This window comes from Nyctereutes procyonoides, unplaced genomic scaffold (genome assembly GCF_905146905.1).
Source record: "Nyctereutes procyonoides isolate TBG_1078 unplaced genomic scaffold, NYPRO_anot_genome, whole genome shotgun sequence".
In the NCBI taxonomy this organism is placed as follows: Eukaryota; Metazoa; Chordata; class Mammalia; order Carnivora; family Canidae; genus Nyctereutes; species Nyctereutes procyonoides.
The window spans coordinates 22,483,839-22,500,727 of record NW_026575049.1 but is presented as its reverse complement, the minus strand read 5'-3'; the positions used below and the strand labels follow the sequence as shown (position 1 = coordinate 22,500,727).

At 58.7% G+C, this 16,889-nt stretch overlaps 1 protein-coding gene across 3 annotated transcripts in view; it reads left to right on the top strand.

Annotated features, from left to right (window-relative positions):
• The window catches only part of PARVB (parvin beta), a 96,812-nt gene that overhangs the window by 36,464 nt on the left and 43,459 nt on the right, over nucleotides 1-16,889 (top strand). For all 3 annotated transcript variants that reach the window (XM_055329397.1, XM_055329398.1, XM_055329400.1), the window contains exons 2-3: nucleotides 11,373-11,462; nucleotides 12,757-12,827. In XM_055329397.1, the coding sequence (XP_055185372.1) occupies nucleotides 11,373-11,462; nucleotides 12,757-12,827 (161 nt within the window). The remainder of the gene's footprint in view (nucleotides 1-11,372; nucleotides 11,463-12,756; nucleotides 12,828-16,889) is intronic.

Below are 16,889 nucleotides of genomic sequence, written 5' to 3'. Positions count from 1 at the left end.
GCCCACACCAGCGCCCGCCCTGGGCTGGGGATGGGGGGGTGGGCTTCGGGTGGAAGAGCAGAGGTTTGCAGCGGACTATAAAGGTGCAGCGTGTTGGGCTGGCAGGTGCAGCTGCAGGATACGGTCCTCTTGGAGGGGTCACAGCCCGAGCAAAGGCCCGGGGGCCTGGCTGTGCCTGACCCTGTGCTCTTCCTCAGTGGAGGGTCGGGCTGGGATGCGAGGGGCAAGGATTTGGACTTTGTGTGGGGAGGCACTAGAATATGGGGATGGTCTGTGGGTAGAGGCATGGCCTGATGGGCTGTGTTGGGGGGACAAAGTCTTGAGACAGGGTGGGAGGTGGCCTGGAAGAGAGGGACTGGGAGCCGAGACCCGCAGATTGCGGAGCACGCCCCTGGCCTCGCGCTGGTCCAGCCGCTGCATCCGGCCCCTGAGGATCCTGACTGCTGCATCCGGGAGGGGACTTGACTAAGCTGACCCACTTGCTGTCCTCCTGAGCAGCCGGCCACATCATCCCCCGTCCCTCCAGGATCAGTCATCCTTTCTGAGCCGGGAGCCCGGGCCCCTCCCATGTCCTGGTTTCTGCTCGCCAGGTGGTTTATATGGTAAACCTGACATTTCACGTTCACCTAGAAGTCTTTCTTCCTGTTCTCCTTCCCACAGACAAGCCGTTTCTCTGTGATTCTCACATTTTTCTGATCCCCCAGGGCAAAGGGGAAGAAAAGGCCTGATCTGGGCCAGGGAAATTACCTGTTTGACATCAGCTTCTGAGCGCCAGCCTTTTTTATATTTGTACTTAAGCGACTCTCTGTATTCAGAGGACCTACTTTCCTGGACACGGGTGGGTCGCTTTGTTCTCGCTGGCCTCTCCTGCGGGTGCCTGCAGCAGGTGGCCGGTCCGGACGCGCACCCCAGCCGACGAGGTTTGGGGAATGTGGCTCCAGAGGCAGCTTTGTCCCAATAAGTCCCTAATTGCGGAGCAGCATCCCTCCCCTGAGTGCTCACCATCCACACGCTACATCGCGGTAATTGGGTCCTTGGCGACCCACGGCTGCCAGGCTAATGGAAGCCTTAATGGAAACTCTCCTTTTCCACCCAATTAAGTGGCTGGAGGTGGAATGTTTTGCAAGCACCATGTGTTCCCCGTTTTCCCGGCTTTCCCCATTCTTCTGACTCCTTACCTAAATTCTCTGTTCAGCTCCATTTTGTCCATGTAAACACGTAGTCCCTTGTTCCTTCCACAAAGATCTGTTGCGTGGGGCACCTGGGTGGCTCAGTGGTTGGGCGTCTGCCTTTGCCGCAGGTCATGATCCCGGGGTCCTGGGATCGAGTCCTGCATAGGGTTCCCTGCTCAATGGGGAGCCTGCTTCTCCCTCTCCTCCTCCCCTCTCCTCATGCGCACCTGACTCTCTCTCTCTCTCAAATAAATAAAATCTTTTAAAAAAAAAGATATCTTTTGCGCTTATGACATGTCAGGTTTTGTGCAGGATGTGAGGTCTTGGTTGTGAACAGTACCTGGCCCCTGCGCACTCCAGGGTACGGGGCAGAGAGGCAGGCCCACCCCGCAGCTACATGACAGGGAGCAAAAGATTATGGTTATCACACGTGAGGGGAGCTGTAGGAAGCCAGAGGGGGAGCCCTCGCTCTGTCTGGAGTCATGAGTGCAAAGAGAATGCTGTCCTTGCCAAAGCTGGGGCATGGGGTGGAGTTAGCCAGATGGACCATGAAGAGCATCTCTGGTGCTGGGGACAGTTGGGGCAACGGCGTGATGGACACTAGTGGTTTTGGGGTGGCCTCGTTGGCAGGTGTGTGCAGAAGTCAGGAGCTGCAGCTGGTTTGATGAGGGGTGGCATGTGCTCATCAAGCATTTGGGTGCCTCTCCAGGGGGCTTGCCTTTTACCTTGGCGCCAGTGGGAGCCACGCTGTGGATTACACCAGGGAGCGACTGGTTAGCTTTCTGTGTCAGAAGGACTGTCGCATCAGATAGGACTCTGTTTGCAAATGACAGGAAACTCAAAGTGGTTGAAGAACAAAGTGGAATTCGTGGGTCCTGCCTTGAAAAGAAAGGGCCACCTGTGGGCTGACCTCAGGTTGGGCTTGATCCAGCACACAAACAGGGTTGCTAAACTAGTCTCTCCGTTTTGTCTTAATAGATTATAAGGCCTGAGAATGGGGTAGGGGTCCTTGCTGATTCTGTCCAAGGGAAAGCTGGGTTCTGTGTGGCCAGAAGGAAGGTGACAGGTGCTGGGGAAGAGAAACAGCTGGGTCTAGGACGGTCACCCGCCAAAGGGGAGAGGCCATGATAGGGCCTGTGGGAGGCCGAGCGGCCATTCTGGTGACAGGGGTGACAGGTTCCTCCCCTCTGCCCACAGGCTGCCCTAGGGACAGGACACAAGATGCGGACTCTCAGGTCGGTCCTGTCTTGCCCAGCACCCTGGTTCCTCCCTCTGTGTTCTTTGCGTGTGTCTGTATTTTGCGGCCTTTTGCCTCCAGCCGTGGCTCCAGAATCAGGGTATCGTTTGCAGTAGCTTCACATGGTCAGGGCTGTGCCTTGAGCTCCCCTCACTCGATCTCTGCCTCCCTCCGATCGCTTGCTGTGTCCACTGGGGCTGGCAATGCCTCCGGGAGAATCCCGAGGGCCCCCCTCCCCAAGGCCCATTTCTACCATTGAACCCATTTTCCTAGGGTGTGGGAACCAGCCCTTTGGAGAAGAGAGCCTTGGGAGGAGCCGGGGGTGGCAAGTGAACTCATTCATTATTGCTGCCGGGCCCGGCAGCTCTGAACTTGGCTCGAGATTGAGAACAGGGATTTGGAGGAGGGGTGAAGTTCTGGGTTCTCCCCACCGGTGGGAGGTGTTCCGTGCTTCCTGTCAGTCCCACCAGAATTGGGAAGATGATGTGGTTTGGGGCACGGCCAGCCGAGGGTGGGTGGGATCCATCCCTAACTGGCCGGGCCAGCTTGGATGTGGCCCAGTCTCTTCGAGATCTTGCCTGCGGTGGGGAGCTTCGTGTGCTGGCACGTGGGAGACGTGCCCAGTAGACCTCCTTCCTTCCCGGGGAGGGAAGCACCTGTGGCAGGTGCGGGCCAAGTGGAAAGGTGTTGAACTGTGGCCCCCCCGTCTTTGTCTCTGAAAGGAACACCAAAAGCTGCAAGCCAGTTTGGGTTTCAGGAGCAGGGGTGGGGGAGGGGTGATGCTGTCTCTAAGTTCTCATGGCTCTAGGAGTTGATCCTGGGCTCACGGACCACCGGGCATCAGTGACATCACCTTGGGGCCGGTTATTGGCGCCAAGCCTTGGACCCTGCCCAGGCCTGCTGGGTTGGAATCCGCCTCTAGTCCAGGGCATCCTGAGTGCAGTGAAGCTCGGGACCTGGCTGAGTGCCCGGGAGGGTGCACGGTTAGCAGAGGGCCCTGGGCAGGCTCTGGCGGCTGATGGGAAGGGACATGACCGGCGTCTGGGCGGTGACAGGTGTATCCACGGTGTTGTCTCTGGGCCGCTCCCGTCTCACCCGGCAGGGTTCCTGAGGATATGGCCCCTTGGCCCACCTCCTGCCCCTTTCCCAGCCTGATTTGGGCTGCACGCACGTCCCTGGTATGCCCTAAGACAGAAGCCATGGGATGATCCGTTCCGAAGAAGCACAGAGGAGCAGCCGAGGACAGGGTAATCCGAGGTTCTAGCCACGTAGACGCCTCTTGCATCCAGAAGAAGGCATTTCCCGGAGCCTGGAGGTCTTGACAGAATTGCCTGGGGGAGATCTGATCCTTCACCCCCCAAGCCCACTGCTTCTCTCTTGCCCACACACGAAGCTGTGGGCGCGTGGCCCCCTGTGACTTGCTCAGGGCTGTGCCGCAGACACACAGCTCTCCCTGCAGGATGGAGCACCCCCGCCGCCCCCTACACCTGTCTGGATGCTCTGCGGCTGGGCTCTGGGTCCTGCTCTTCTGTCCTTCCTCGCCCCAGAGGTGAGTCCTCAGGATAGGCTCGGCTCTGGCCGGGCCTCCTTCCCTGGAGGATTGGCTGTCTCCGGCTTCGGGACCCACGGGGGCCACAGGCACCGACTCCTACCAGAATGTCTGGCTGTGGCCCAGCCTTCCCGTCTCCCAGCCCTTGTCCCTTCCAGACCTAACACCGCCCCTGTCATTCTGGAGCAGAGCCTTTCCATCTTTTCTGTGTGAATTTAGATGCATACACCTAGAAATAGGTAGTTCTGAGTCTCTGATTGTGTCATTTGCATAAACATCATGCTGTATCGTTTCGAAACCTGCTTTTGAAAATGCAACACGGTGACACGTGGTGCACTTAGAGCCTTCTCTACAGGTGCCAGGTGCTGGGCCAGGCTGTGGGGGCGGAGGGGCTGCAGCACATCCTTCCCCTCTGCCTGCTGCCGGTGCCGGTGCCAGACTCTTGGCAGCATGAGGGCAGGCCCCGAGCGTCCGGCCAAGTGCCAGTACCTAGGTGGCCTTTGACCCATGCTCGTTAGGTCAGTAGGGCTGTAGAGCCCGGGGCTTGCTGCTGCCTGAACAGGAGAGACCTTCAGCTGCGAGCTGTCAAGGGGTTCAGGAGCACCTGCTGACCTGCTTTGGATTTTGCTTTATTGAAATTCTCACACATTTATTTTAGCCTCTAAACTGATTTTGTCTCCAGAAATGGGATGGAACTCGTGCCCCGGCAGAGCTACCCTTGCCGGTGGAGCCACCCTTACGGTTTGGGGTACTTTCTTATTCCCGTGGTGTTGTCAGCACAGTTCAGACACTCAATCCCCTGCTGAGAAATTACCGCGAGTTAAACATACATAAATATACGGAGCTCGAGCATCCTTGTGACAAGGCCAGATCCCATTCCTCGGTAAAAACAAACCGGATCTGCCACTTTAAAGGTCAAGAGGCTCTTTCTTGTACGTTTTCCTGCTTGGATTGCTGAAAGTAATTTCTCTCTTGTCCCACATCCGGGTTGGGAAGGGCAGTGGCTCTCCCCGGCGGCCGGCAGCTCCCACAGCCTTTGACCTTGGGCCGGTTGCTGCCATCCATCCACTGTCCTGAGAATCATGGAGATTGAACCTGGGCATCGTAGCCTCCTGGGAAGGACCGGGCCTCACACTTCCGGGCCTTTGCAAGCGTGGTGGTGCCAGAACGAAACATCCCCCTCTCCCCGCAAGCGTTGATCCTAGCTTGGTGTTGGAGCAATGTCTCTGCAGATGTCAGACAGGGTTACCGTGTAGCCTCCTCTCCCCTAGTGGTCCAGTCTGCTCTGCCTGAGATTTTACTGGGGCCTGCTTCCTTGCTTTCGTTCTTTCTTATTTCTAAGATTTTATCCATTTATTCATGAGACACACACACACACAGAGGCAGAGACACAGGCAGAGGGAGCAGCAGGCTCTGTGGGAAGGCTGATGCAGGACTCGATCCCAGGACCCCGGGATCATGACCTGAGCTGGAGGCAGGCACTCAACCACTGAGCCACCCAGGTGTCCCTGGGGTCCTATTTCTAACTGAGCTGTGAGATCTTCACAGGAAGTACAATTTGACTCATTGCTAGCGGAACCACTGTGTTAAGATCTCTGTGGCTGGTGAATTTAATTATTCAGAGAAACTCTGAGTTCTGCAAAGGAACGACCCCTCCAAGTGCACAGAACGACCCCTCACTATTTGCAGAGGCCTGGAGAGCCTCACTGTTGGGTCCTCCTAAGCACCGGGCAGCTTCGGTCCTCCCGCCCGCCCAGTCCCCTCGAGGACCGGCCCTAACTAGGAGCATGTGTGTCTCGACCAGCATGGGTCGAGGGTCCCGAACAAACCCAGGCCGCTCTCCTGCCATTTTCAGGTTCCTCCTGAAGATGTGGGTCAGGTGACGCGCTGTTTTGTTGGGATTTTCTCTTTGATCCTGTTCACATGGTGCGGCTGAAAATTCTCCTCCTGGTCTTTTGTTCTGCACGAAAACCAGGAAGCGTATGTATGGCGCAAAAAGCCTCTGCAGGTGGCAAAACATTGCTGCTGTGTTGAAATGTCAGAAAATGGAATTGTTGCTGCTGCCGTAGCTTCCGAGGCCAGGGCCCCCCATCCCACCCTCGGGAGGCCTTTGTATGGTCCATGAAGCCCCACAGGTGAGTGCCCTGTGGGCTTCCTGCACCCCATCTCTGCAGGGGGTGCGTTGTGATCCCCCCCCCAGTCCTGCCCCCGCAGGCCCTCATGGAGCGAAAGAGGCTGAGGAACCTTTGTATGCTCAGACTCACGCTTCCCTGTCGGTGACCTTGCTTTGTGAGCCGGGCACTTTCAGGCTCCTGCTTCCCCAGTAATGTCAAAGGGAAAAAAGAAAAAAAACAAACCCAAGTTGCCTTAAAGCTTGTTTTTTTTGGAAAGAGCCTGGGTATAAATAAATAAATGAAACCCATACAAAGGAAAAGATTTTTTTAAAAAAATCAAAGATGGAACCTTTGCATTTGGCCCGGGGTGTACATGGCAGGCTCTTTATGAGGTGCTTTCAAGTGTCGAGGTTATAGCTTCCAGTTCTTTCCTCCTTTTTATGTGCTTGTAATTCCAGGCCGGAGAGGTGTTTTTCTTTTTTTTTTTCTTTTTTTTTCTTAAGCCTTGCCCAGTCCTTGGGTGGGGTGATGGAAAGCCAACAGGCTTTGGAAACACGCCTGTATACATCGATCCAGCAGATGCTGAAAGCTCGCATGTATCGAGCGCTTACTGCATGCCAGCGATCGTTCGGCGCCCCCGCTCACTGAGCCTTGTAATCCCTCTCCGACCGATGCCCCATTTCACAGATGGCAGCTGAGGCACGGAGCAAATAACGCAGCTTGCCCAGGATCAGCTCGTCAGGGGTCGAGCCGGGATCTGAAACCAGCAGACCAGCTCCAGGGTTCGAAGCCTCCCTTCCGTTGCGAGGCTCCTCAAATGTGAAAACCTACGGTGCGCGCAGGAGCTGACTTAGCGCTGGTGTGGGTGGGCAGACGGTCCGGGGAAGAGAAGGTCGTGGGGCTGCGCAATGTGAGCTAGGCACAGAGGAGCCCGGGTGTGGGAAGGGAGCACCCAGGACGGCTTCCTGGCAGAGGTTGCCAGGAAGCTGAAGCTTGAAGGCGCGTAGGACTTAGTTTGGCACAGGGAGGCGCCAGACCGTGTAGAACCAGGGTCAGTCCTGACTCTGGGGCTCCCTGGGCACTGGGGGGGGCGCGTGCATCAGGTGCCTTCACATCTAACAGATGCCGGCCCAGCCAGGACCCAGCCACTCCTCACACGCTTGTTAGGAGATGTAGTGAACAGGTGTTGCGGAAGGTACCCGGCACATAGTAGGTATTCAGGATACATTAGTGACGCTCCATCCACTTCCACGGACAGGTGGGACAGGTGCGTGCACTGCGACCTGCGGTTGCAAACCCGTCGCCCCTGGTGGGCCCACAGAATTGGAATGATCTGCTCATGTTTGTACAGTGTACTAAACCCTAAACGTTCACTTTTGTGAAGCTCACAAGACTGGAGACTGCCGTTTGCATGTCCCGGTCTGCCCCCTGCCCCCAGCTGGGTGAGGGGGTGGCCGTCCCTGAAGGGGCACCTGTGCCATCCAGGGCTCCCCCTTGGCTCCGCTGTCCGACCTGGCCTCCATCGCCTCCCCCAATCTCCTGGCTTCCCCCCTACCCCAGGTCCCCTCTGCACCCGCCCCGGCCACACAGTGGCACCCCTGGAAGGTGAGCTTGGGTGCAGCGGGAACCTTTGCCACCGACTTCCTCGCGGTTGGCTGTCAGGTTTTGTGGGGATGAGGGCGTGCATCTCGCAACCGCAGTGCACCCTCAGGACGTCACTGAGTCCTCAGCCTCGTGACGCGGAGCCCCCCACTCCCCCCACCCCCGAATGTCCACACCCGGCGTGCGCACCAGGCGCCAGCTCTCCCGGGCCAGCGGATCTTTCTCTGTGACTCAAGGCGGCCGGCGTTTCGCATCTTTGAAGTGTTCGCGTTTCTGGCAAATGGGCCGGTACTTTAAAAACCAGAACGTTCCAGGATTAATGGAAAGCCGCAAAACTGGCAGAGTGGGGTCCTTGGGGGAAAAGCCGTGGTTCGAGAGGAGCCCCTCCCTCCCAAACGTCAGACTGACCCTTGGAAGGACGGTAATCAGATTCAGACGGAAAGATCCTTGTCGACGGGCTGTGTCCCTCGGGGAACCCAGGCTGGGAGAAACAGAGTCCCAAAGAGGCATCTGCCGTGGTTCAGCATCGATGTGGGTGCCACGGGGGGGCTTCCGGGGTCTGGGCTCTCATCTGTCACCCGTATGCTTTGCAGAGTCCCAAAGCCCCGCCTCCAGATTCTTGCTGTCTTTCAAGGCTGCGCTGCGCGCTCCATTGCTGCCTCCTCCAGGAAGCCTTCCCTGGTCCTTCCTGGGGTGCGGGAGAGCCACGCCTCCCCTTCTTCACTCTTTCCTCGCTTTGTCCTTCTGTTGGAGTCTGTTTTCCCACCTCCTTCCTGTGCCCCCCCTTCACAGAGCCTGTGCCCCCGAACCAGGAGCCGAGAATTCATGATCTCACTTATTCCTCACTGCTCCCTGGCAGGCAGACACTGCTGTCACCCCCGCATTACAGGTGGGGAAACTGAGGCCTGGCAAGGTGAAGGGACCCCTCCGGGCCACATGCCCACGTGTGGTAAGGTGGGATTCGAACCCCGGGCCCTGTGGTCACAGACCCGGGCCCGTGTCTGCTGGCCCGGTCCTTGTTTCCTTCAGAGCTTTGCACATGGCGAGCTCCTTGGAATGTGCCGTGGAGCCAGAGCCCGGGCGGGTCTGTGGGAGCGTCTCTCGTTTAGGAAGGTCGAGAAATCTCGGGTCCTGTTTAGTGTTATCTTTGGTGTCCAGGGCGGCGTGGAAACTTCTCTGTTTCCATGTGACCCAATTTCTATGCTTTGAAAATGCTGTTTCCTCTCTGTTCCCCTGCTCGTGTCTCTGAGGTCAGGTAGCGGGGCCGCGTGCCTGGAAGCCTTTCTGAGTGTCCACCCTGCTGCCCTCCCGCCGTCACTCTGGCACGCGGCCTGTGTCCTGGGAAGCGCGGGACCCGGTGGCGTCTTTCCTGAGCCTAGTGACAGGCTCGTTGTCACGACTCAGCTGCGTGGCTCACCTGTGCCCGGAGGCCCCCACCTGCGCCACCCTCTGCGTGGGTGAAGCCCTTGTCGGGCTGTGAGCATAAGCGCATCTCCAACCGCCTGGACCCGAAGGGACCTCCCTGGCCTCTCCGTCCTTCTGTGACTTAGGATTTAGGAGTTCAGGGTCTCTGCGCACACCCAGCTCTCCCTCAGTATCCCCCCTCCTGCTTTCCTTTTTCTGCCTCTGAGAGCGGTTTGCTGGCTGGGATGCTCTTTGCAGCTCACTACGTAGCACAAGCAATTGCTGAAATGTGGTGGCTGTCCCCTGAGCCAGCCAGGGTGGCCCATGGGCATCTGTGGACTATCGCCCAGCGCCTCAGATCCCATGGGTGCCTCATCGCACTTGTGTGCGTCTTGCACAAAGTTAAGCCAAGGGTTTGGGGAGAAAACGTTGGCTGTGCATGGGGTGGGGAGGACGGGGATGGGGTGTGTGTGTGCGGGGCTGACCGCGGGGCCGACTTCCAGCTCCAGACGGGGATGTTGTTGGCAGAGGGTCCACTTTTTTTCTTCCCTTTCTTTTTTTATTGTGGCAACACATACATAACATAAAATGTATCATTTTAACCCTTTGTGAGCGCACTTCCGCAGCATTAGGTCCGCTCACCGTGTAAGGCCACCGCCACCCTTGTCCTGAAGCTCTTCATCAGCCCGCACTGAAACCCCGTCCACGTTAAACACGAGCCCCCTCCCCCCACGGACTTTGTGTCAGTGGATCTGGTGACTCTGGGTCCCTCACCGCGTGACTGCAGTCGTGCAGTGTTTGTTCTGTGGCCGTGTCACGCGGCGTGCTGCCCTCGAGGTTCATCGCGTGGCAGCAGTGTCAGGAGGTCCTTCCTTTCCACGGGCGGATAGCGTGGCGTCGTGCGGGTAGCTATAGATCATGTCTTGCTCCTTTTGTGAAATTGTGCTGCTGTGGGACATGGGGATGCGAGAGTCTCCTTTGTAAAAAGCCTGGTCTCAGCACCTTCCCTGACGTGAGACACGGCAGCCTGGGGGCCACTGCTGTTGTCCTCGTGCCAGGTGGAGGCGCTGGTCCACAGAGCCCAGCGTGTGCCTGGCTTGGGGCTGGAGACCTACGTTCATCGTCGTTCGTCCTCCCAGGGGGTCCTGAGGGGTTACTGGGACTTGCCTGGGGTTGCACCGCCAGCAAAGTTGCCGGGGAGGGAGGACCACCCCAGCCTGCCCGCTCCCAAGCCTTAGGCCCTGTCCCCTTGGTTACTCTTCAGATGCCCGGATAGGCAGTGTGAACGGTTTGAGGCAACCACGGCACTGGACTCCTTTCCAAGTACTAACCAGGCCCGACCCTGCTTAGCTTCCGAGCAGACGAGATCGGGCGCGTTAACCACGGCATTGGAAACAGAAACAGGTTTTCATGTGGGAGAGAAGGCCCTGGCACACTGGTGATGGGGGGGAGTCACCCAGAAGAGGCCGGTGCATGGCATGTGGTTGGTCGGGGACGGCGATGGTTGCCAGAGAACGGGGCTCTCGACCAGGGCCGCCAAAGGCAGCAGGTGCCCGGGCCCCACCCATTGAATCAGATCTTGGGGCTGGAAGCTCGAGTCCCAGGGGTACCTGGACGCACATACGCACTCATGTGTGCACACCCACACACACCCATGCACACACACACGGCAGATGCCCATGTCCACACTGCAGGTCACAGCCCCGCCAGCTTGAAGCCTCGGGTCTGGTTTGTTAGATTCTGTTCTGTGCTCTAGCGCCCCTAGCGCTGGCCACCCCCGCCGTCCGGTTTCCATCCCCTTGAACCTGACCATCGACAACAGCATTGCCTTCAATTCTGGACTTGCCTGCGTGTGGGCTGGGAGTGGCCTCCGCCCCCAGATCCCACCGCTGAGGACACGACTCTCCAGGGAGCGGGGGAGCGGAGCAGGGGGTCCCTCCTTTCTCCTTTGCAGGCCCTGTCGCTGCAAATCCAGCTTGGTCCATCTCTGGGGTGTTGGGCGGATCTGGAAGCATCCAGAAGCTTCCGTGTCTGAGTCATGTATTCCAGAGAGCAGTGGAAACAGACTGGCAGGGCTTGGCGGGCATCGGGAAATACTTGGCGTAAGAGGGAAGAGCTGCAGGATGTATTCTTGGTTCAGAGCATTTTTTGCTCGGACTCTTTCTGGGCGACAGGCCATTGAGGAATGTTTGTTAAATGCTTCCAAAGCAGGCGTTGATGCCTGTGTTTCCGCGGCCGGCACGCGAGGCCACGGCACCGTATTTACACTGACCCGTGCTCTCCTTTCTCGACAGTGAGTGACCTGCAGGAAGAAGGCAGACATGCCATCAACTCGCCGATGTCCCCCGCCTTGGCGGATGTTCACCCCGAAGACATGCTGCTAGGTACCGTGGGTCCCGCCAGCCCCCTGGTTGCAACGTCACTGAGCCCCCGCGGCTGGCAAGGCTGGGGTGGGGGAGCCCCAGAGCCGTGGCCTGGTGATCAGATGCCAAGCAGGGGGCGGCGAGCGAGCGGGGGGTCATCCGAGAGAGCATCTGGGCTCCTAGCTCAAGGTCACGTTTAGAAATGTCTGTAGGGGAAAAAAATAATCCAGCCTTCTTCTGTAAGCTTCTGCCTCTGTGATTTCAAACGCCGTCCGCACGACGACAAGGCCAACGGGTCGAGGGTTGGCTGCCGTTGAGGACACAGCCCGTCACAGGCGCAGTTCCCGAGGTCGGGGAAGATGTGGCCTCTCTTTTCTCATGGGAAGGGCTGGGTGGGGGTAGGGCGGGCAGGTGCCAACTAGAGAGTAGGATACTCTTGGTGGGCTCTGGGGGCTTTCCGAGCCGTCTGTACCGGGCCCCGGGGGGTTTGGGCAGGGTCTGGTGGGCTGGGAGCATGAGAGCCCAGGAGAACAGGTGGCGGCTGGGGGTGGGCTCTGAGGGGGGGTGTGTGCATCAAAGGCAGTCACAGGGGACTTGTTTGCTGTCTTGGGGACTGGCCAGTCCTAGGAGGAGCAGTGTCTCTAGGTCCCCAGGCCCCAAGACGTCAACATAGTTAATAGGCCCTAAGCTCTGCCCAAGCTAGAGCTGTCCCACCCGGGCCCCGGGCGTGCTGAGTGGGACCCACCACGTGGGTCTCCTTCCCCGGGGACGCTGCTCCGCTTTGTTCTGGATGGCGCCCGGCCTCCGGGGTCGTTCCCGCTGGCGCCCCTCCTCCCCGTTGTCCCTCTGGAGCAGCTCGCTGGGCCCCACTGTCTGTGGATCAAGGCCTGGTTGTGGGTAACAAATAAACAGGACGGGGATGAACACATTTTATTGGGAAATGTCACCGCCTTCCTTTTTCTTTTTTGCAATTAAAAAATTTTTTTGCCCTAATATTTTACAGAATGGTGAGCTTTGTCAGTGCACGTATTTATTAACGGTTGCTGTGCGGTGCTTTTCCCGCAGATTCAGGCCGTGTACATGCCTCCCTCGCCCTTCTTCCCCGGCTGGGGGTGGTGGTGGTAGAGGATGGCTGCCTCCCTTTCGGGAGAAGGGATGTGTGGCTGCGCAGGGCTGGTGGGGTGACCCCCCCGGGACGATGACTGGGGTCTCTGCTCTCAATCCCTGTCCCCCACTTTGGGCAGGGGCAGCCAGCTGTCCCTGCACCCCTGCCACTCCCACTAGTGCTTGACCGCAACTCCCCCCTCCCCTGCAGAGGAGAACGAGGAGCGCACGATGATCGACCCCACCTCCAAGGACGACCCCAAATTCAAGGAGCTTGTCAAGGTAAGGGGCACCCCGGTCAGTGCATTCCTTCTGGGCTGCGGTGGGCGACGGCTGGGCCGGGTGGGGGTAGAGGGCAAGGGGCCGAGCCCCAGAGCTGGTCCCGCGGGTCAGGGAAGCAGTGACAGGAGGGCTGGGGGCCCCATGGCCGCCTCGGGGCGTCAGCGGTGGCTTCTGTCTCCTTAGCCTGGTTTCTGAGTTCCGGCTCAGCAGTGAGGCCTATTTATGGCATCTTGGCGTGTCTGAGTGCCGATTGCAGTTTTGAGTGTTCTGATCTGAGCCACAATAGGGCTTCAGAAGTTAATCCCCACCGATGGATGAGCAAAGGCTTGGGTGCTGACAGCGTCCTCGCCCCGAGAGGCTCTGCTCCGCACTAGAGCAGCTGGCCGTGGGAAAGCTCTCACTTCTGCAGCCTGAGGCCGATGCGGGTGACCCCCGGGCTCTGCGGACGCCACGTAGGACAGTCCATGCCGCCGACGGAGGCTGTTAGAAGTGCTTTTCTTTTTCTTTCTTTTTTAAATCTTATTTATTTATTCATGAGAGACACAGAGAGAGGCAGAGACCCAGGCAGAGGGAGAAGCAGGCTCCCTGCGAGGAGCCGGATGTGGGACTTGATTCCAGGACCCCGGGATCATGGCCTGAGCCAAAGGCAGACGCTCAACTGCTGAGCCACCCAGGTGCTCCCTAGAAGCACTTTTCAAAAAGCTTCTCCACCTTAGTCAGCGCTGTTGGACCCGGGGTGGTGCAGACCGAGTTCTCACAGCCGCTGATGCAGGATAAGGAAAATCTTTGCAAGCTGCGTCCTGTAAAACACTGGCATCCTGAAAAAAATGACCAGGAAACGGTCCATGTTAGGACCCGCTTAGCAACTTAGGTTACCTGGTTTGCTTTATGAAGAATGTTTTTTCTCCGTTGAATACCCGCTCTGTTCCTCTGAACACAAGAACGTTGATGAGGAAAGGGACCCTGTCTTTCAGCCGCCAAAATGTCACTACGGGGGATGCCTCAGTAGCACAAAGGGTCTGTGCTGCCTCAGTGAGGCTTCTCCAGGGAAACAGAACCAACAGAATGGATCCATCCGTCCGTCCATCCATCCATCTCCATGTAGGAGATTTATTATGACAAACTGGCTCACGGGATTGGAGTCACACGATCTGCCTCCTGCAGTGGAGACGCCTGAGAGCAGGTGGTGTAGGTCCGAGGCCATCAGGTAGGGGACGGTGAATCCCGCCTTCCTCATTTTAGCCACATTTTTGTGCTATTTGGGCCCCCAGTGGGTTGCATGAGGCCTGTGTCCACGGCCATCCACGTTGTCGGGAGAGGCTCCACTTTGCTCAGTCCACCAGTTTTAATGCTAATCTGGAAGCATCCTCACCGACGCAGCCAGAAGGAAGGTTGGAACCGCCGTCTGGGCCTTCGGTGGCCCCGTCCGGCTGACACGTTGTGTTACCCGCCACAAACGGCTTTCTGCTTTCTGCTTCTTCCAGCGTTTGAGCAAAGCTGGAGAGCTGGCAAGCATTGCCTCCCTGGGACACCCCCAGGGGAGCTGGTGCCATCCTCACGTTCCCATGGGGACCGAGGGGAGAGGCACCGCCAGGTTATACCACGTGTTAGTGACGTGCACGGGCCTGAATGGGTCTAGCCATCTGGCACCGTGTTCACGGAGCCCGGGTTGAATGTCGGGTGCCACGTCGGGCCCCGGGAGTGGCGAGGTGGTCATCAGATCACCTTCCTCCTGTGTGGGGTCTGCTTCAGCTCCTCTGGGATTCACCGGGCCCCGTGGGCTTCTCTGGTGCTGCTGCCTCTCCTAAGACCACAGGCTGTTTCGGCCCCTCCAGGGAGAGGGCTGGCCAGCTGCACGCCCTTCCTCAGGCCACATGGAGGGGACCAGAGCGTCTCCTCATCCAGGTGGCCGGCCCAGCGGGACCTGACTGTGGGCTCTGGGTACTCCACCTCTTCTGGATCCCGGATGTGGCTGACGGGCCACGTTGCAGGGTATGGGGTGTGCTGGTGAGAGCGGCTGGCGGCACGGGCAGGTCCGTGCCCCATCAGACAAAGTAGGACGAAGGCCCAGAAGGCACTGAAGAGTGAGCGCCTCTGCCTTAGTTCCCCACTGGGTGATTGGGAGGGCCATGCTCCAGTTTTCTTACAAAGCTGTGGTCAGCTCAGTGGTACCCCTGCCTCCCCTCCTTCCTGCTCCCTCTTGCTAGTCTAGGGTTGCCCCCCCTGGCACCCCAGCAAGAGAGCAGCGGTGAGCTTGGCCCTGAGCTTGCTTTCTGGGGAACCGCGGGGTGGTGGGCTGAGTCCTGGCCGCTGAAGATGTCGATGTGAATACTGTTACCTCCTTACGTGGCAAGGGGGCCCTGGAGATGTAACGCAGGGGTCTTGGTTTGGGAGATGATGCTGGGTCTCCCGGGTGGGCCCGGTCCCTGCACGAGGGTCCTTAGAAGAGGGCGGGGCAGGGGAGATTTGCCCGTGGATGGAGGTGTAGCATCGCAGGCTTGGAAGGTGCAGAAAGGGGCCGTGCGCCAAGGACGCGGGCATCGCCTAGAAGCTGCAGGAGGGGAGGAAACATTCTCCCTGAGAACCTCCAGAAGGAGCCAGGCCTCCCAACACCCAGTGGCCAGAGCCCTGTGTGGCTGACTTTGGATTTCTGACCTCCAGGGCTGTAAGACAGTACCCTGCAGCTGTGGCGGCCACCAGATTTGTGGTCCTTTGTTAGAGTGGCCATAGGAAACTGGGACACCAGGCTAAGTCACCTGCCTTCCCCAAACTGCTGCCCCCAGCAGCTGGGTCTGCTGGCCACCCGGTTCCTGGAAGGACCAGCTGCGAGACTCTGAGCTCTGCTCCTGCGGCCCTCCCGCCAGCCTGGAGTGCATGTGCCAGGAGACGGGCAATTTCTGGAAGGTTCTGACTGCTTTCAGACTGCAGGCAGCAGCATCTCGAGGCAGGCTGGCGGCATATTTTTCACTTCATCAAGCATTTTCCAAAGTGAGCGCTAACGCAGCAAGCAGGACGGGTGCGCTGGGTTGGCTGGCTGTGCCTTGCTGGTAGCTGTAGTGGCAGCGTGCGGGAACGTGCAGGAAATATTAGTTCTCACCAGCGAGAGCCTTTTTCAACAGAGACACATGCAGGCGGTGGCACAGGGGATGCTGGAGCTGAGCTTTGGCTGCCTTGGGTTCACGCAAGTTCACCGGGTGTGTGGGCTGCAGGCTGTGCGGCCTGGGGGTGTCCGAGTCAGGGTCTGCTCCCCTCAGCATCCCCTCGCTGGGCGGGGGGTGGGGGCAGCCCGCCATCCTCTCCTGGGACAGGCGGCCGGCACCACGGCCTGTCCCGGGGCAGGGGGTGATGTGGGTGGGGGGCAGCCCAGCCCGCATCACTTCCAACACCTTCCCTTTTTGCTTGCTGTGCTGGCGCCACCGGCCTCCTTGCCGCTGAGCGTGTGCTCACCCAGGTGTGAGGTCAGGCAGGCGGATCCCCCAAGCCCACCCTCACTTCTGACACTGATTACACGTTTGGGGTCCTCAGGATGACTTGTAGGTTTGACACTAGAAAGACTCCCGAAACTCACCATGTGCTGCCACACGCCCGGTCATGGGTCATCACGGTGCAAGGATGCTGAGGGAGGATGCAGATAGGGCAGGCCCAGGGGGGCACCGAATGTGACACTTCCAGGTGTCTTCTCCTGGTGGCCTCATGCACAGTGTCACTTAGTGGCACCGATACGATGGTATCATTGGGCGTTGCTAGCCAGGGAAGCTCCCTGAGCCTCGTGGTCCAGCGTGGTTATGGGGGTGCCATCCCGCAGTTTGCCTGACTGCCCTCTGGGGCCAACCTGTCTCCAGCCCTCCCGTGTGGCGAATAGAGTGTGGCCCAAAGCCCCTGCCCTAAGCCACATAGGTCCTTTGTGGCCAGCCCAAAGCCCCTGTGTAAACCACCCGGCAGGATGCTCCAGGGGCCCCGGAGACCACCCCCCAGAGGCTGAGGCCCAGGCCGGCCTGCACCTGGCCTGTGCACTTGCAGCCCCAGGCCCGAGACCTCTTCTCCACGTGTCCGTGTTCTTGT